This window comes from Pipra filicauda, unplaced genomic scaffold, assembly GCF_003945595.2.
Source record: "Pipra filicauda isolate LSUMZ 115617 unplaced genomic scaffold, ASM394559v2 scaffold154_size2910363_pilon, whole genome shotgun sequence".
NCBI lineage: Eukaryota > Metazoa > Chordata > Aves > Passeriformes > Pipridae > Pipra > Pipra filicauda.
This window is the reverse complement of record NW_024104040.1, coordinates 782,969-803,097: the sequence shown is the minus strand read 5'-3', so window position 1 is coordinate 803,097 and position 20,129 is coordinate 782,969. Positions and strand designations below refer to the sequence as shown.

General features: G+C 39.2%; 1 protein-coding gene across 5 annotated transcripts; it reads left to right on the top strand.

Annotated features, from left to right (window-relative positions):
- On the top strand, positions 1–20,115 carry THOC1 (THO complex 1). 5 transcript variants are annotated; one of them, XM_027731230.2, is made up of 22 exons: positions 1–105; positions 1,270–1,343; positions 1,449–1,509; positions 2,428–2,494; positions 3,493–3,611; positions 4,315–4,363; positions 4,826–4,921; positions 5,227–5,309; positions 5,563–5,634; positions 5,815–5,888; positions 6,493–6,601; positions 7,655–7,786; positions 9,040–9,140; positions 10,265–10,331; positions 10,502–10,552; positions 11,180–11,250; positions 12,529–12,624; positions 12,924–12,989; positions 14,943–15,026; positions 15,242–15,389; positions 16,832–16,910; positions 18,856–20,115. In XM_027731230.2, the coding sequence occupies exons 1-22, from the start codon at positions 58–60 to the stop codon at positions 19,149–19,151; spliced, it is 2,043 nt and encodes a 680-aa protein (XP_027587031.1). In that variant the 5' UTR covers positions 1–57; the 3' UTR covers positions 19,152–20,115. The 5 variants fall into 5 exon arrangements, with proteins under 5 accessions (XP_027587031.1, XP_027587033.1, XP_027587032.1 ...); XM_027731232.2 differs by lacking the exon at positions 5,563–5,634; XM_027731231.2 differs by lacking the exon at positions 10,502–10,552.
- The last annotated feature ends 14 nt before the right edge of the window (positions 20,116–20,129 follow it).

Genomic DNA, 20,129 nt, shown 5'->3' with positions numbered 1-20,129 from the left:
GGGGTTACGGCGTCATCGGCGCGCGCCGCGGAGCGCCAGCGCCGCCCGGCCGGGAACATGTCGCCGCCGCTGTTCAGCCTGCCCGAGGCGCGGCTCCGCTTCACGGTGAGGCTCCCCCGCCTCCTGGCCTTCCCCCCCATCCATCCCTCCTCCAGGCCTGCCGCTCAGAGCGGGACCGGGCGGGCGGGAAGCTGCGGTGTAGGGCTGTGCCTGGGCGCCTCTGGGCCCGCGGGCCCGGCCGGGGCTCCCGCCGAGGAGCGGCCCGGGCGCTCCTTCAAGGAGCTGAGATACAGCGGTGTGAGAGTGAGGATGGGGCCGCACACCGGCCCAGCCAAGGCGGGAGTCAGCCTTTAGAGTAACATAAATTAATGTAAAATACAGTTTTTGCGTTACTGTAAAAATTTACAGTATGTAAAATGTAAATTTTAAATGAACGTAAAATACATTACAGCGTGGTCCCCGCAGCAAAAACGTCCGAGCATGTTGCTTTTAGCTCCTTTGCGCCTCTGCTGAATGGTGCTTTTCCCTTGCCGGTGCAGGGGAGCTGGGTGTGTGCCTAGGCCTCTGGATCCCTTCGTTTGCGGCTCAGTTTGTAGAACAAGAGGATGGGCTTTGCACAGAAGTGGTCGAGGCACAGGCACTCGATCCATTAGATCAGTTTTGTAACAGGAAGTAGTAATGTTTAGACCATCTTGTTAAACAGGACTCATGTGCTCTTCAACGTTTTCATAAACAACCTGAGCGCAGGACTTGAAGGGATACTAAGCAAGTTTGCAGATGATACATAGTTGGGAGCTGTTGACTCCCTTGAGGACAGAGAGGCTCTCAGGCACAGGGTGCAATTTTTGGGGCTGTCTGTGCAGGGCCAGGAGGGGGACTCGATGATCCTTGTGGGGCCCTTCCAACTCAGAATATTCTGTGATTCATGTCCCAAATCGCCACAACCACCTGAAGCTGTATGTGTGGGACGTGAGACTGTGGTAGATAGAGCATTGGTCACAACAGTGTGTTCCTCTGTGTTTCCCTTAGAAATACTATTTTCACCACATTGTTAGCCCAGGTTTGAGGTGTGGTGCTCTACCAGCTCTACCAGCTCACATGCCTGTGCGCTTGTTATTTACCTTTCTTGATACGAAGTTCCTGCTGTAAACTGACACATGGGGTGTGGTAGAAAGAGTCCTTAGTATTTCTCTCCACTGTCAGAGGAAGGAGGACATCCTTTTGGTTTTGTACTGGTTTTGTAGCTTTTCTTTCTGTGCATTTTGGTAGACATCCACCAGAGAGGCTCTGATTAACGACAACATCAAGCCGTTGTTGAGCGCATTTAACCAGGTTCCTGGGAGGTAAGTAAATGTCACTTGCTTTTAAAAAAGTGCCTATTCGGATAGCTTTTGGTAATCTTGTCCCTAATGATTGTTACTAACTAAGGTGGAATGTTTGCATTTCAGTGAAAATGAGAAGAAGTGCACTTTGGATCAAGCTTTTAGAGTTGTTGTGGAAGAAGAAATAGTAAGTACTTTAAACTGCTGCAGCCTATCTCTTGTTGAACCTCAAATTTCTATTTGCAGGCTAATATATTAATTTAATAGCAACTTAGTATAAGAAAACACTGTTTATTAAAACAAACATGAACTATGTAGTAGTTAGGTAATTAAGATTGAATATGAATGGTTTAAAGAGATTGGTGGAATTTACAGACACCACACTATAGTGAGAGCTGTTGGCTGAGCCTTTTCCAGCAGTTCTTTGTAATGCTTATGAAAGTCTGCTATGTCTTAAAATTCCAATTCGTAAATATGCATTTTTCTACAACTGTACTTTAAGAGTGGGTGGAAAGGGTAGGTTTAGATCAGATATTAGGAAGAAATTCTGCACTGTGAGGGTGGTGAGGCACTGGCACAGGTTGCCCAGAGAAGCTGTGGATGCCCCATCCCTGGAAGTGTTCAAGACCAGGTTGGATGGGGCTCTGAACAACCTGGTCTGGTGAAAGGTGTCCCTGCCCATGTCTGGGGGTTGAAACTAGATTATCTCTAAGATCTCTTCCAACCCAAACCATTCAGTGATTCTGTGATTTTTTACTAGCATGTAACAAAGCTGCCTTGTCAGCTTGTCAGAAAAGAAAGATGAAAGGAATCAAATAACGTATGATCAAATTAATACTTCAATGAAGTCTGAATGTTGGCTTTTAATTTTCAGGGGTAAATGACTCTGCTCATTAGGGTCTCTAGTGGCAGGAAGCATTCAGGAATGATTCCTCAGTAAAAACTTCATATAGTTAACTGACAGGTCAAATTTAATAGTTGAAAGTTTGGGAAAATTGAGCATCAGTATTTGTTTAAAATTTGCCTACTTGAAAACAAGAATTTTAGTTCTGTTAGATGCATTTAGGTCAGAATAGAGAAATTTAACACTCTTTTCTTTGTTTAGATAAACAAAGCTCCATGTGACAATCTCCTGGCAATTATATCTCTTGCTATTAATGGAGTCACAGAAGGTGAGCATCTTTCTTTTGAATTTGTTGGCAGTTTTAGAGACCATTTAGGGGAATTCTAAAATCATGATTTCTCTAAGTCATCTAGAGTGGCTAGCTTTTGTAATATGTGGCCCTTATGCTAGTGGTTATTAAGTTTGTTTCACAAGATAAATTAGGTATAATATAATCAAATTCAGGTATATGTGTGAGATTTGTGTTGGAATCTTTCTCCTTTTTTTGTAATAGAGAAAGATGCATGGTTTTGACTGCAGCATGATTAGCATTTTCTGTCTTTGTCCACTCTAAAATGCTTAGATTTATCCCATCGTAATTTCAGAGATGAGACCACTGAGGCAGTACATGACTGGTTTTTAGATATTTGAATCTGTTTCTGTAACTGTCTTTTGTGTCAGAAATCAGCGTGCTGATCTCTTCTGAAGTGTATTTTGCGCTCTTCACCTTGTTTATTTGTTCACATTACAGATAAAATACTGGTTTCTTTTAGTAGGTATAGCTGAACTACATGTATGTTTCATGAACTGTGGAATAACTTGACCTGTGATTACGAGGAATGCTGATACTGCCTACAAGCATGGATAGACAGACTTGGAGCACTACTTTAGCAGTGCTTTACTTGAGGAAAAGGCTCTCAGGCTTCATGGGTGGGTGCAGACTGACTAACTGTGGATTTAGAAGTCTGAAAGAGTTCACTTGCAGTCTGCAAACAGGTGCGACATTATTTCAGACTTTAGGTCTTTAGAACAGTTATTTTTTATTATTTGTTTTACATTAATGCAAAGCTCTTGTAAAGCTCATTTGAGTATGTCTGTATATAGAAATAGCTTTAATGAAAGTTCATGATTTAGCCCAAACTTTTTGTTAGGGTTTGTAGGAACCCAGGAGAACTTTTTTCTTACTTTTTTTTTTTGTTTAATTTAATGTCCCTCAAGTGCCATGCATCTTTATTTTTTGCATTTCAGTTCAAATTTGTTGAATAAAATATTCCCTGTTCCTTGTAGGTATCTGCACTGCATCAACTCCTTTTGTGCTTTTGGGGGATGTTCTGGATTGCCTCCCTTTGGATCAGTGTGACAAAATTTTCACTTTTGTGGAGAAAAATGTTGCTACATGGAAATCAGTAGGTATTTTTCCAAAATGTTATATAGTTTTGCCAAACCTTCTGTCTGCCTGACCCGTTTTTACAAATGGATTTTAACTGTCTTTGCATCTGACAGGTTAAGTGTCAGTAACTCTATAGGCAACACCTGAAAATCATTTCGCTTTCTCAAAGTTTTCGTAAGCTGCATTTTCTAACCAGGACTACTTCCCATAGTCATTCATTTAGGCTGCTTTGTTTCAGATAACATCGTGGCCCTTCATATTCACAAACTGTTCTTTATCATTAATTCAAGTATCTACCATTTTCTTTCTTCTGCTGCCAAATTACTAGTACTGTGAATGAAGTAGTGATTCAGTACTAGTACTGAATCTTTTGTGTGTGTGTTTTGCTTATTTGTATAATTAATACATGGAATAATAAAGGCAATGAGTGTAAAAATTAATGTGTTCCAGGAAAAAAACTGGATGCTCTTCTTATAGTTCATTGTCACATATGGTTTTTCTGTATGAAGGCTGGATTTAAATGTGTTTTATGCGACTGCTTATTTTATGCTGCCTTTTTGTGAAACCTGCCTGTTATCTAAGGGAAGACTTGAATTTAGAGTTATCAGTAGGAATGACTCATATTTAGTCATAGCTTTTAATTGAATTAATATCTACTCAAGAAGGTTCTAAATGTTCTAAAGGTTTTTAATGTTCTAAATACCTTTACTCTGTTTCAGAATACTTTTTACTCTGCAGGGAAAAATTATTTGCTACGAATGTGCAATGGTGAGTTGTAGTTTTTCGGGGCATCGGGGAGGGAGAAGCAGAATTAAAGAACTTCAATTCTCAGCAAATGAAAGTGAATTTAATGATTCGATTTAAATTCAGATGTGTTCAATAAGTAATAAAGTTATAACTTCCATCACTCCACAGATATTCATGAGTCTTGCTAATTAACGTGAAAGTCATTCTGGCCTCAGGGAACTCTTTCCATCAGTGGAGGTCATTATAGAAGAACAGGTTTCATTTGAACTTATATTTTATTGGTGTTAAAGGTGTTAGGAGGATTGGTAGAATGCGTTTGGAAAAAATGTGTGATCGGAGAGAGTTACCAGCATTTAAATTTACAAATCTGAGCTTCCATTCATTAGCTCTGTGGGTCATGTAATTAGCAAGGCTTGAATGCTATTGCATGAGAAATGAAAAAAGGGATAACTACTAATATCCTTTACTTTTTACAATATTTAGACCTCCTTAGAAGATTATCTAAGTCACAAAACACGGTCTTCTGTGGAAGAATTCAGCTGTTCTTGGCTAGGTTATTTCCGCTTTCGGAAAAGTCAGGTGAGATTTTTTGTGTTGCATCACACTTAACATCTAAACAAGACTAAATATGCTCAATCTTTTAAGTTTGTGATGATTGCAGACCAAATCCAGTTGGAGAAGATCACTTTGCACTTGTATCTTAGTTCTTGTCTCTATCCTTGTTATTGTGACTTTCATTTGCTTTGATTTCAAACACAAGCTTTGAATGCTTGTGAGAAGCTTGGAATACTGAGAATTTAGTGTCAGCATCTCTTAAACAATCAACTGAATTAACAGACTTGGGAATTTCAAAGCTTCTAAGACTGACCCTATGTTTTTCACAGGACTTAACCTGCAGAGTCAGTTTAACCTGGAAAATGTCACTGTTTTCAATACCAATGAACATGAGAGCACTCTGGGACAGAAGGTGAAAGTTCCTATGTCATTTTTCACTCATTCTGCAGTAAACATGTAAGATTGTTTGCACAAAAATGTGCTACTCTGGTTAATGGTTGGGACTGTATGTTTGTCACTTGGTTGTCCCTCTTCCAGGCTGAGCTGTTGATCTGGGACACGGGCATGTTACCTGGTACATTAAACTGTGCACTTTGAGGGGAATAAGGTTGATTAGATTGTGAGCAAAAAACAGTGTCACTTACTGTACAAAGTTTTCCCCACAGTGTACGGAGGATAGAGCAGTCCCTTCAGCTTTTTCCAGGAGAAGTCAGGCTGTCGTTGCAAAGTTTAGTAAGGTATTAAGACAAGAATTTGTTGCACATTATATGGTAATAGTACTTGAGAGATCTTTTGAGTTACGAGCTTAAGCTTTCTGATCTAAAGTGTAATAGTACGTTTATAAAAAAGAACACTGTGAGAACTGTGTCCAAATTGTGGTGGTGTTTCATAAGTTTTAAATTATTTTTTCCTGTTAGCACGCTGAGGAGAGAGAAGAAGGAATGGACGTAGAAGAAGGTGAAATGGGAGATGATGAAGCACCAACAAGTTGGTGAGTTTACAGAAATTTTAAAAATTTAAACGAAGCTTTATAAAGCGAAAGTGAAAAGCTGTTTGGGAAATATCTTTAGATGTTGTGGTCAGAATTCTCCTTACCTCCTGTCCTCTCAAGATTATTTAATCAGTTAAGAGACCTGGCAGTGGTTTAACTGTTTAAGTGGAGTTGCCTAGAGGAGAAAAAAATGTACAGATTTGAAAATGTTGCATACCCCGTCTGAGTACCACTCTGGTTTTGACAGTTTTCCAGATTCCCTTGACAACACTTGTGATAAGATGTATCCAGGGATTTTGAATATATGCTGTATATGCTTTTGGGAGAAAAGGCTGTACTCTTCTTCATCCCCCAGATAGTGAAAAACTCCTAGGATCCCTTTTTTGTACTATTTTTGCTTTTATGATGAGAAAGTAGCAATAGACTGGACGGAAAACTCTTTTAGGGACAAATTCTAAGTTACAGATTTCTCTGTAAGGGTTCACTACAGACTCATTAATTCACTTCCGAAATGAATGATATTTTCTGGGGTTGTGCATTCCTGAATGGACTTGAATTTAGTATATCACTTTCAATATGTTTGTTTGTTTGTTTTTTCCCACAGTTCCATTCCAATAGATTATAACCTGTATAGAAAATTCTGGTCACTTCAGGATTATTTTAGGAATCCTGTGCAGTGCTATGAGAAGGTGTCATGGAAAACTTTCCTTAAGGTAATCTGAGTAGATGCTTTCAACCATTCAGCCTAAGTAAAAGTCAGTTTATAGGGGTAGCAGAGTGACTGTGTAAGCACAGAACAGTTCAAAGGCCTTTGGAAAATGCCACTGAAAAATGATAGTGCACGAGGAAGTGCATTTGAGCTTTTGACTGTAAACAGTGTATTAAGATGTACGATAAACCCCCTAATATAACTTGTGTAAGTCAATAACAAAAAGACTTCACATGTTGCAACAGTGCCACAAGTAGCTTTTTTGTGATTTATCAGCTGCAAAAAGCAGAACTTGAGGGTTTGGGTTTTTTTTTACTCTGAGCAGATAAATAGCCTATCTAGCTCTTACTTTTGAATAGTCATATTGATCCCAGTGGGATTCTGAATATTGGTTTCTAGTGAAGCAAATCTCTTTACAGAAGCAATGACTTGAATGTATGTCCCCTTCAGCTAGCTGTTTCAGTTTTGCTTAGTATGAACATTGAGGATGATTTATTGCTAAGCTACTGTTCCTTCACAATTTGTCACTCAGTGTTTATTTAATAGCAAGAAGCCTAGGTTTTTTTAATCTTCATTCTCTGTGTTCTGGTAATAAGAGGTGACATCTTTTCAGATATCCTAATATAAATCTAGTTAATGAGACCTACTAATGGGGTCAAAAAAAGAAAAAAAACCAAACCACACAAAACCACCACATGTGCAGTTCAAAAACTGAAGAAGGCCAGTCTTAAGTCTTTCAGATGAAATTTTTTTATTAATGTAGCACTATCATCACATGAACCTTTTTTCTTCATGACATCTAAACAACAAAGCAATTGTGCACTGTTCACAACCCAAAATGTTGTGTTTCTTAGCATATTTTAAATATTCATATGATTAGATATTCTGACATGATAACATTTTCACTGTCATTTGTGTTCAGAAAGGTCCTACATTTTGGTAGCAAATGTGTTGTTTCAGTGGGCTGGTAGCAAGTTTACAAATCATTTTACTTGCTTGGCATTAAGACTAGAGTAATTCTCTAACTACTCATGTGGTAAATAACTGTGTTTCATAGTACTCAGAAGAAGTTTTGGCTGTGTTCAAAAGTTACAAGTTGGATGACACTCAGGCTTCCCGAAAAAAGTTGGAAGAACTAAAAACAGGAGGAGAACATGTATATTTTGCAAAGTTCCTAACTAGTGAAAAGGTATGTGATTACTCTTCTCAGAATCCCAGGCTAGTTGAGGTTGGAAGGAACTGCTCAGCTGGAGCAGTGGATCAGCACTGTGTCCAGTTGGGTTTTGAATGACTCCACAGATAGAGACTCTGCAGTTTCTCTGAGTATCCCATTACACTGTTTGATCACTTCATTTAGATAGATATATTTTATTCTTTTTGGATTGCCTCTTTTAATTAATGATTTAGGGACTTCTATTTGTGTAATAAGAGTCTGCAGTAAAGCTGCCATTTGTTTATTGCATTTCATTTGTAATGGTGCATTTATAAAAAGAGGTTAAAACAGAGTAAATACTTAAAGATCTGTTTGTTGCCTTTAGAATTACATTTTCAAAACTTGTCTGATGTGCTAACTATATTTTCTGCTCCATAATGGTCCTGTTTAAAATTGCTTTCAAAAATATCTTGAGAGGGTTTTATTCTGTTACTGTAAATCCAAAATTACAGCGTTCTATTGAATTTAATCCTAAAATTGTTGTCTTCTTTTTGGAATACTATGTAACTTAAACTTTTAAATGCGTGCATTAGTAGATGACAGAAAGGGAATCTCGGTGCAGCATGAGTTTTTCTGGACTAGAAGAGTGAGTAAATTCATCATAGGCCTTTGACCTATATATTGACAATTTTTAAATAATGTGTTATAGAAGATACAGAACCTAATTAACACCCAATAGTCAAAGGCCTTTTTCTTCAATTGTTCACTTTGTATGATCTATCATGCTGCAACGTACAGGATAGAAACCAAGCAGTGTGTCACTGTGCAAGCATTGATGAGAGTGAATACTTCTGTGGTAGCCAAATCCACATGTTGTAGTGAGTAGTGCATAGGAAAAGGGAATGAGCTGTCCTTCAGCTGCATGAAATATCTGAATATTTGTTTTTCCAAAATCTTGTTCACTTCCAAGTCAATGTTGTTAAATCCAGCACTATAAAATTGTTAAACAAAAATCTAGGGATACTTTTACAGGAAGTTCCTCATGCTTTCAAAAAAATGATTCAATTAGAAATTTCGATGCCCTTTCCTAAAGTGCGCTAGATGACAGTTTACCCATCTTAGTACCTTATGAAGTGCTGTCATGAAAGTACAGGTGATGCTGGGTAGACTTATCATGATCTTGTTGTAAAAATAGTCCCCGTGGAGTTTATCAGAAACATTTGGTGTATTTTTACGCTTACGCATGTTTAGTCTCATTAATGTGTAATTCTTTTGTTGCGGTTGTTTAGCTGATGGATTTACAGTTGAGTGACAGTAACTTCCGGCGTCACATCTTGTTGCAGTACCTAATACTGTTTCAGTATCTAAAGGGACAGGTCAAATTTAAAAGGTAATGTGAAAATATTTTGTGTTTTGGGGATGGGGAACTAGAAACTTGGAGATAAACCAAAATAGAGTTTGTGTACTTGTTCTGAGGTTCTTGTGAAACTTGGAGCCTTGGATTGGTAAATACAGGGAGGAGACTGTCTTTGGCAGCAGCAAGTTGTTAGACCAGTGCAAGTTATCTGTGCGTGGCATCATTTTGAATTTATATTGACTCTGTAATGTGACATTGGTTGCTGATTTGTTTTTTCCTAGTGTGCTACACAATTCTAAATTAGCAAGAAATAACAATGGTGATTGTTGCTTTTATATATTCATACATACGTACATATATATATATATGTTGCATTTATTTATATATAACAGGACAGAACCAAACCCTATATTTTCCTAATCTCAGTGTTATGCTGAAGAAAATTCTACGTCTCTTCATTTCCTGTGCCCTTGGCCATATGTGTGTATAATGATTGACATCATTAACAAAGCAGCTTTCTTTCACCTGCAGTATGCTGCTTTTAATAAATAGCTTCTAAAGAACTTTGTAAACTAGGTTAGGATCATCATCCTAATTCTATAGATTATTTACCAAGGCAGTCCAATGCCAGAGAAGGAATGGAATTCAGGTCTTCTGAATTGGAGTTCAGTCCTGTTGAGGTGACAGTCATTTCAATCACAATTCATTAAAATGTTCATTAAAAGCAGTGATCAAGGATGGTATGAGATACAAATGGTGTGTGTATATATATGTATGTAACATTTGGTGATTTTTTTTTTTTTTGAGGTAAGGCTTTTCATTGTCCCCATTTGCTGTGCTTTGGGTCCAACATCAAGGTGTGGTCTAGAATCACACAAATGGACTTCCTATTGGATGAATCTAAACCTTGACAGTAAATTCCCCAAGCAGAACTAATTAATTCCATAAATTCCATAATAAATGGTCAGTCCCTGGGACTAGACCAGAGCAAATTCAAAGCACTTTGTTTCAGATCCCCTCAGAAGGTATGTAGTGTAAATAATGTGTCCTCAACACTATTTTGATGTGTAGTAAACTCTTAAAATTAAAAAAAAAAGAACAAAAACCAGCTGATTTAATGACACTTTTTGGTGTGTTATTTTGTTTTTCAATTCTAGTTCAAACTATGTTCTAACAGATGAACAGTCTCTTTGGATAGAAGATACTACAAAAGCAGTTTACCAGGTTGGTACGGTGTCTACTTATATAAAACTGGCATGGAAGAATATTTAGCATGTAATATTGTATCAGCCACCTTTGAAGCAGTAACCACCATTTTCTTTGGGCTTTTTTTCCCTACACATTCTGCTACGGATATAATGCAAGAGGTTCACTTTTCTTTCTCCTATTCATAGCTTCTTTCAGAAAATCCTCCAGATGGGGAAAGGTTCTCAAAAATGGTAGAGGTAAGTACTTTAATGCCTGTCTGAACAAAGTCTGTTTAGCATATAAAAAAGCAGTTTCAGCTTGAACTAGCTTTTGGGACACAGGTGTTATATCTGCGAGAACTTCTGCCTCATCTCAGTAAAAAAAGGTCTCATCGTTTTATTTTGTAGTTGTATTTTTTCCCATGCTTTCTTTAATGCTCTTTTCTTCCTTTTCCTGGAGAGAAATGGAAATATGCATATATATGCATGTGTACATACAGGAGAGATTGGTTATTAAAAATTAAGAAATCCTTGCAGACAGGAGTGCAGTGCCCAAAGACATGGAAATAAGATAAAAGTGAAATTTAAAAAAAAAAGTTGTCTTCTTGCTTTCCTTTCTTTCTTTACTTTGACTGCATCTATTTTCTTGTTTAGACTAGGAGAAGTAAAGCCTTTCCTGCAGTTATTGAAGAGAGGAGATATACCATTTTTGAATAAATTAAACCAGGTGTCAAAGATTATACTGATGACCTTCAAAAAAGTGACTGAAATACACAACCTAAAACCAAAGTATTCCCCTTCTAGTAGCTCAGTTAAAAACTTTGGAGTCAACTCCAAAACTGATTATGACCCTAATAATGTGCAATACTTTCTATGTTTCCCCAGCATATATTAAATACTGAAGAAAACTGGAACTCGTGGAAAAATGAGGGCTGCCCAAGCTTTGTTAAAGAAAGGTAACTGTATTGCAAAGTAGAAGCTTTTTGCTGCTTGTTTGAAATGGTGGTTCCCTTCAAAATATGGTACCCATGGTTCATAGGAGTGTTAACCATTTGCAAAACTTTGAGATTTGTGTAGTTGCCTGTCCCTTCAGTGTGTGCAGAAGGCTCTTAGATTTCTGCCAAAAGTCTTAAGGCTTCCACTGTGTCAGAAGTGGTTATGGATGTGTGGGCTCTCAGGAGTGCATTCCTCACTGTCTCATGGCAACACTTTGTTGTACTGAGGAGACTGAAGCAGGTTACGTCCCCTCCTGCTTTTGGCAGACCCCAGGCTGAAGAATTTAGTGCCTGACTTTCCCATATACCATTTTGGATTGCCTCTAATGAAACCTTTGGCGTTATGGCTGTGGCAGGCCAGCATACCTGGAGTTTGTGCAACAGTTCTCTTATGCCATTTATTTATTAGGTTTGCCAGTTGGTGGTGATCACTTACCTGAAAGGTAGTGACAAGTGGCTTTCACCACTGAGAGGTTTCCTGTGTAGTTTGTTGGTAACTAGTGGCAAAACTTCAACTCCAGATGTCTGCTAGACTGTCTTGAGAGGGGTGATCAAACATCCATCTTCCATCCTTCTTCATTGTACACACAGACTGTAGCCTCTTTGTGGTAAGGAGCATCTGGGTCGTTATCTTTTGAAGATTTCCTGTTATTGGAGAGATCAGGTGCAGCCACCTCTTCATGACTTAAACTGTTTGAAGAAAAAGGGAGGGGGACTGTGAGAAGAGAGAAATTACTGTTGCAGGGGGCTTGTGAGGAAGTACAACTATGAAATTTGACTTTTGTAAATATTCTCCTGTAGATCTTATCCAGAGTTTCAACTTGGGTAGGTCTTGCCCTAACCTCAGTGGTCTGGGATCTCCATTCTCTGATCCCATGAAATCAGGTGCAGCTGGGGAAAGAGACCTTGCAATCATAGAGCAGATGATCCCAGGAGCAGGGTAGATCATACTTATATGTGCTGCTGGCACAAATGTGATTTCCTTCTTTTTCTTTATTGGGACTCTGATAGACCTTTGCATTTGTGAGTGAACTAATTTTGGTGTCTGGCAGATTCCTTTCCTTATCCTTACTTTGCCTTCTGTCTCCTCTTCCCTCCTGCATCCTTCCACTGGAGACTCACAGTCCTTCTGATTACTTTCATTATGATTTAACTTAGCACCATCTGAAGGTGAAATGGATTTATTTTGCTCTCGGAATATTTGTGGTTTGATACTAAAGAGCATCCTTTTTTGTTTAGACCTCCTGATTCTAAACCAACAAGGCCTGTGAGAAAGAGGCCAGCTCCAGAGGACTTCTTAGGAAAAGGATCAAACAAAAAAATCCTTATGGGGAAGTACGTTGGAATTTTTTTTTTCTTTACAGGGTTTCTGTGTTTGGGTTGGTTAGTTGGTTTTGGGTAATTTATGGGGTTTTTTTTCCACTCTTCGTTTTTTTCTATACAGTAATTTTTAAACTTCCTTACTTTGGAACCGCCGGGAAAGAACAGCTGAGGGATATATCATTCTTTTAAAACTTGCAATAGGCTTCCTTTCCTTACAGCTCTCTTGTAGATCCCTTTTAAACAGTGTGTAAGTGCGGAATGATAGAATGATGAATGTGGAGTTTAATGTGTGTTTGTGCTTCCCTTGTCAGCGAGGAACTGACCCGCCTTTGGAATTTATGTCCCGATAACATGGAAGCTTGTAAATCTGAGAGTAGGTAGGTAAAAAAATGGGTGTGTCATTGTCTAAACCTGACTTTAAGCACTTTAATTAGAGAATTACAATTATTACAAAATTGGGAAAAGGGAAGTATACAAGGTGATCTTAGGAGGTGTGTCATTTCACTGTGTCTTGAGAGAAGTTGGTTGTATGAATCTTTGTCTTGAAATCCCCTTACAGTTTTCTTTGCTTCTTCTAGTGTTTACACTGTCAGTAATTTTCATTGCTTAGTAAAGTAAAATCTAAGCTAAAAAACAGATGAAAACTCCCATTTTGTAGAGCATGACTGTATAATTAATTACCTTATATAATGAAGGAAGATTGCCAAGTCTGGCTCTAATGAAGTTAGCATGCTATTTGGCTATGATTTTCAAGTAGGCCTGTGCTTTGAACAATGCTAGATAAGAGGAAATTGTCTGGCAGGCATTGTTCCAGTGCATACCGGATCTACTCATGCTGCAGAGGTAGAAGAACACAATTATTGGTTGTCCCTTCTGCTTGCACAATTGTAGGAAATACTTAAAATGTACTCTGCTACATAATTTTGTTACAGATAGCAAAATCCCTTTCTGTGCTCACATAATACCTAGTAAGAAAATTTGGAAAAGGAATGGGACAGTTCCCAAAGAGAGCTCTTCTAGTAGTGGCTGTAAAGTCTGATTGCCTGCGGAGAGCTGCTAGCTGTGCAGATGTCCTGAGTGGAGGAATTGCTTTTCCAGAGGTTTAGAGCTTTGCAGAGGAAGTGCTCTCCTTTCTTGTGAGCTGGGTTGTACAGGAAGGCCTCTGACAGGATACTTGTCTGTACTAGGCCAAGGGCTGAAGGTGAAGTTGTATTTGAGTCCAAATCTTTTGATTCCCCATGCATGATTGTATTGTGCTACAATGTCTTTACCTAAAAATAAAAAAATTAAAAAAACTAAACAAGTGGAGGTAAACCAAAAATGCATGCCGTGGTAAACAGGAAAGAGAAAATCCCATGGGGTCTGGATTCAGTGCCAAGTTTTATGACAGACTTCATGACTGCACGTGGTCAAGTGAATGTAGCTTTTTGCTTTGGTTCCTCACATCTCCCTTCAAATGGGGTAATACTTCCTTACCTGTCTTTTCAGATGGTTGTTTTGGGGATAACATAGCAGGACTCAAATCAGATGGGTTTTCAAGGTGCTGGCTTTAGTTCCAGTGATAGTGCTACACTTAAATCATGCATGGGGCACTGCTGCCCTGGGCAAAACACGTTCTTCAAAACCAAATTGAATTTATAGACCAGTGTGCTTTACCCCTTGCTCCAACTAATTACTAGATTCCCTTGCAGAAGCAGATGTATCTCTGTCAGCCTTAGGTAGCACAAATACAGATCAGTATGAGTTTGCTTTGCACCTATGAGAATTTTGGCTCACAGTAACCTACAGCTCTTATGTGTCTCTGGCCTTTAGCCTTCACAGCAGCAAACTGTCATGATCATTGGAAATATCATTTCTATTCTTTTTTTTAGGTCAGGGTTCCTTTTGTGCTGGTTTAAATACCTGTCAGAAGAAACCACAAGAGCAGATGGAACTGAAAGGGGGTTGGGGGGAATCGCCATGTTTTACTGATCCTGTCAAATCTCACAAAACTAACAACCATTTTAGACTCCTGAGCACTTGTGAGCTTTGTGAAGGCTGTTGACAGATGTTGATGTCACCTTTTGGTATGGCAGAAGGTTTAAATGTATAATAATAGGCAGTGCTAGTGACTGCTGTTACACTGCAGTGGTTATTCAGTAAATAAATTTTATAGAAACGTACCAAACAGAGTCTTTGCTAATTTGCAGTTGTTAAATTTGAATGGGTTGGTTTGAGGATTTTTTTTTTTTCTTCAGTGGATAAGCTTGAGATGTGTATGAAGGAACTGAAAACCAGCTATTTTATAGTAGATTGTGAAGCATATTAAAGCTTCTTATTTAATTTTTTAGGGAATATATGCCAACGTTGGAGGAATTTTTTGAAGAAGCTATTGAACAAGCAGACCCTGAAAACATGGTTGAAAATAAGTATAAGTATGTTGATCTTCATATTTCACTTGATTTTGATCTCTCATGTTTGGATTGTTAAAGAAAACAGACTGTTGTCAGCAATACTAATATCTGTGCAGGACTCCAGTAATGCACAAAGAATTTTTACGTTTGGACAGAATTATATTAATTTCTAAATGTCTCAGATCTTTTTTTTTGTGCTTTTTTTAGATTCCAACCAAACTTGTGCTTTATTGTAGGGCTGTGAACAATTCTAACTATGGCTGGAGAGCACTGAGACTTCTGGCACGCAGAAGTCCCCACTTTTTCCAGCCAACAAACCAACAATTCAAGAGTTTACCTGAATATCTAGAAAACATGGTAATCAAATTAGCCAAGGAGCTGCCCGTAAGTAATATTATCCTATAATAATAAATTCTGAATTCATTTGACTTCCTGATTGTTCCTCTGCAGTCCATTTGGTACATGCGAACATAGAGGGGGAAAAAAAAAAAAACCCAGGAAAAAAGTTTGTACACTAAAGTAAAAATCAGAAATAAAATTAGTGTAATCTGTGAAGATCCCAGTAACACTAAACTGAAAAACATTGACTAACCAAGTAAGTGCTGAGCCCTGCCTTGTATTCTGTGGAAAAAAACCCAGCTGTGGCAATCCCGTTGGTAGGCAGGAATGTATTTGTGCCCAACCACTTGGGTTCTGTGTTGCAGTGCAAACCACGTTGATGGAAGGTCTAAGCCAGCGTTATGGCTCATGAATATACTGGGATGGCAGGAAAAGGGGCAGTGTAGGCAGCTGAAAGTACTGTGCTAAGTGTTACCAGAGCTTTACAGCAAGGTTTGCCAGAGCTCTTCTGTCAGCTCCCTGACTTTTAAAATATGTAAAATAAAAATAGACCTTGTGAAGCTGTAAATTTAAGGCATTAACTCTTCCCGTGTTCAGTAGTACAAATTTGAGTCCAGGGAGGGGCCTTTCAGATCCTTTTATACACAGTGATATACACAGGCCAGCAGTGGGGAAGGAGGTGTTTTCTAAACCTTTGAGTTAGCACAAAACCCAGCAATTTCTTGCAGATATGAACTGCTGCCTCTGTATTGAGACCTTCCTTGTCTGTAATGGGAAACTACTGAGGTGTAAAGGTTCAATTGCAGTATATAGGTTTCTTGTTTGTCCAGCCATCGGAGTTAACTGTACGCTATAGCAGGTTTAGAAAAAATACAGGGAGGGGAAATGTGTTGTAATTTGTTTAATGCATTAAGATGACAGCGTATGCAATATTCCTGATGGTGTTACTGTCATGTACCAAATGTTATGGCAAGAAGCACATAAGGCCTATGGCTGAAATGTAGAAAAAGGGGAAACTATTTTACTGATGAGTAGCTAAATCAGAGACTGAAAAGTTTCTTGTTTGCATATTTGTTTGCCACCTTCCAGAGATTTGAAAGTATCAAAACTTTGGGGAATTCTCAAGTGAGGAATAAATTTAGTGAAGAATAGTTTTTTTAAAAAAACATGTTCATCAGTAGTGGCCTCAAAGTTTGTTGCAAGGGGTTTTTTAAGCAAGTAAGTAATAAAGCTCACTATGTAATGCTTAGTTTTGTTATCCTGTGAAGTCAGTGAATACTTTTATTAGGTTTTTTAGTTAGAAATATCTTTTATTAGAGCACTTGTTACTGGTGTTTTGGATGCAGGAGACTGTGGGGTAATTTTTAATTCTCATGTGGGATCATGTCAGGTTTTCCATTCTAACACACATCCCAGAGACAACCAGAGAGCTGTAAAATTTCTCTAATACAAAGTTCATCCAGTGATGTTTCGTTCTTTCATTGTAGCCTCCTTCTGAAGAAATAAAAACAGGTGAAGATGAAGATGAGGAAGATAATGATGCTTTATTGAAGGAAAACAACGAAAGTAAGATTTGCATGTTTTCAGTCTTTTCAGTTTTTCTCTTGATGTGTATTGTAGAAGCTGTGTTTAAACATAGTTTCTACTGAGGGCCATCAGTCCTGTGTACCCCAGTGCTTCTGACTTGAACCAGCATTCGTACCAAAACGTGCAGCCTTTTCAGGACACGGGGCACCAGTAGCAACCTCCCAGGCTCGTGGCCTGCCGTGCTGAAAGCATCCAACTTGTTGGATTAGCGGTTTGATTAGGAGCCTCTTTCACCTTTTCTGCTATGTGGTGTGTGTTTACATTGTCAATAGGTGTTTACAGCTGAAACGCCAGTATTGCTGTGTAAAAGCCTACCTGAGCACTCCTTTCCTCTCTTTCCTGTTCTCTCTGCCCTCTAATTGCCAGGCTAACTGCTTCCTATAGTCCCTGTTGGGGTGGGTAGTTATGGGACTTTCAAAAATGGATATATTCCAACTCTGAGTTCTTTACTTCTTCTTCATTTAAAATATCTCAAAGGCAAAAGCTTCTTTGTGAGAAGAGCAATCTTCCTAACAGATATCATCCCTTGCTCATTCCCCTTCACGAACCATTCTGTTTGTCTCTTGCCTGTAACCCTGGTATGTCTTGCTCCCAGGTGTCCATCTCCTTTTTCTTTAAATCTGCCCTTTTCCATCCTCATTTATGCCTTCATCTCACAACACCTTCTCCCTTGCATGTTGTAATTCCGTGTGCCAGCTCCTGGATCCAGCGTGGGCAGGTGGGATATGCAGGTCGTGGAAGCCAAACACTGGGTACCTCTGGTAGTTTTGTTGAAGGCTTTTTTCTGTTAGTGGAAAACCTTTGGGCCTCTGTGAATCTGTTCTGTTGCCCTTTTCCATCCAGCACTTGACCTTTTCCAGAGTCTCCTTGCCAATAGTAGAGAAGTTCTCTTTAGCTTAATGCTAATTAACACAGCCTTGGTGGTGTCACTGTGTGGGATTTACATCTTTCTTTCAATATTGTCTTAAAGCAAAGATGGCAGAGCTGTGGTCTGCTGTACACCACTGTGCTTAGACTTAAGTCATCTGAGGGCTTTTGTTGTTTGGTTGTCTGGGATCTCCCATCTTTTCCCCTTGATGTAGTGACTTGAGTTCAGATAAATGAGTGTGACTGATAAGTACTGGACAGAATTGAAACTTCTGCTCCATGCCAGCTGGCTCTTCAGGTGGCACAAGGGTGAGATATTTAATAAAAATTAAGAATATGATTAATTTCTGTATGTAAGTAATTCAGTCTTTGGGGTTTTTTGTTTAAAACTGTGAAATAAACACAGGTGGTAAGCCACAGATTGCAGACCATGATAAGCTATGAATGTGCAAACCCACCTGTGTAATCACTGCAGCGCTTGGCTTTTCAGCAGAGCATAGTATTCCATGATTTTTATCTCAATGCCAGAATGACAGAAAATTCCTTAAAGTACGGACTACACACTAAAGTTACTGTTACAGTCCTGCTGCCAATAGGAACATGAGAAAAAAGGGAAGGAAATGGGTTTTTTTACCTAGGTTAACTTTGACTAAAGTGACTAAAAAGTTCCAGAAGACAAATAGTAAAGATTACTCTGTATTTTAATGTTATAGTTGACTTGTGTTGAGTACTGTAGTCTGCCTGTAAAAATTCATGTTTTCGTTTGGAGGAAGTAGTTCTGATGTAGCAATTCTCTCTCAATATAACAGGAGATAACACAAAAAGCAAGATTTTATCACAGGCAATAAGGGACATTCCTCTTGAAACCCAGGTAATAATACATCTGTAAAAACCTGCTCTCGGAGCTCGAATAGGTTTTAACAACCACAGGAAAGGCCTGAGTCAGTCTGTCAGTAAATAAACAGAAAATTTATACTGGGGCAGATCAGGGTAGATTAATTTGCAGTGTCTGGAGATGTTCCATATGTCTGACTGATTCCTTCTCTTTTTCCCCCAGGTCCAGAGGTGCAACGGGACAAAGCCATGACGGGCGAACAGATCGAGTTATTTGCGAACAGGCTTGGGGAGCAGTGGAAGGCCTTGGCCCCCTACTTGGAAATGAAGGATTCTGATATCCGGCAGATTGAGTTGGACAGCGAGGATGTGAAGATGAGAGCTAAGCAGCTGCTGGTGGCCTGGCAGGATCAGGAGGGTGCACATGCAACTCCTGATAACCTGATCACGGCGCTGACCAAAGCTGGGCTAAGTGACCTTGCCGAAAGCCTGACCAACGATACCGAAGGCAGCAGCTAACTCGCTTCAGCTGCCAACTTGCTCTTTGACTTGGGGGGCTGGGGGTGTCATTAATTGTGACTGTTCTGGTGGTTGTCATTGATAATTGTTACTATTGTTGCTAGGTAACAGATTTTTGATAGGTATTTTTTGTTCAGGAAATGATAAAGCTTTTTAATGATACTGTAGGATTGTCCGGATTTTCTGAGAAAAGGATTAGTCATCCCAATCCAGAACTGGGAAGCTTTGTCTTTGGTGGTGGAAACATAAAAGGGAGGATGGAGAAGCAGCTTTCAGTGCAGGCTGCAGGAGGGTTTGGCACCAGCAGAGCTCAAGTCACTCCCGTTGGACAGAGCAGCCTCTCCAACTGCTGCTACCTTTGCGTGGTTTCTCAGAGCAGGGTGGGACTGCATGTCAGGGACTTCTGAGTCACCCTTTGGGTGATGGGGAACTGCAGACTATCAAAACATACCTGTTATAGGTAAAATAAGAGGGTAGTGATGGAACTCCAAGTCCCAGCATTGACTTCCAGTGAAGTGCTGTTGTCCCACTTGCCCGCTGAAGAACTGGTTCTGTCTGAACTTAATTAGGTGATCGAGGGGTTCCATGCTTATTTTTATTAGTGATTATTTTTAGCCTCTCCATGTGTTTGGCTATGTAGGAACTCCCCTGAGTCATGGGGAACGTGGTAACTTTTTGTCCCAGGTTACTGTGAAGTGACAGTTTCATTTTAAGGACATGGCTGTCTGTAGATGGGTACAAGCCATTTTCCCTCAACGAGTGGGAGATTTTTGTAGTATCAAGTGGCAGCTGGCTACAACTTGTTCTGTGGGTATTTCTTGTAGTGTTTCTGCCATTCACCAACATCTCTCTGATTTATGAGTGTTTGGCAAACTACATACCACTGAACTCCTCTCTGTATTGTTTCAGCTATTAAATCACAGCTGTGTATTTCTAGGGTGGTGAGATGCCACCTCAGAAGCGAGTTCCTGTCTGCAG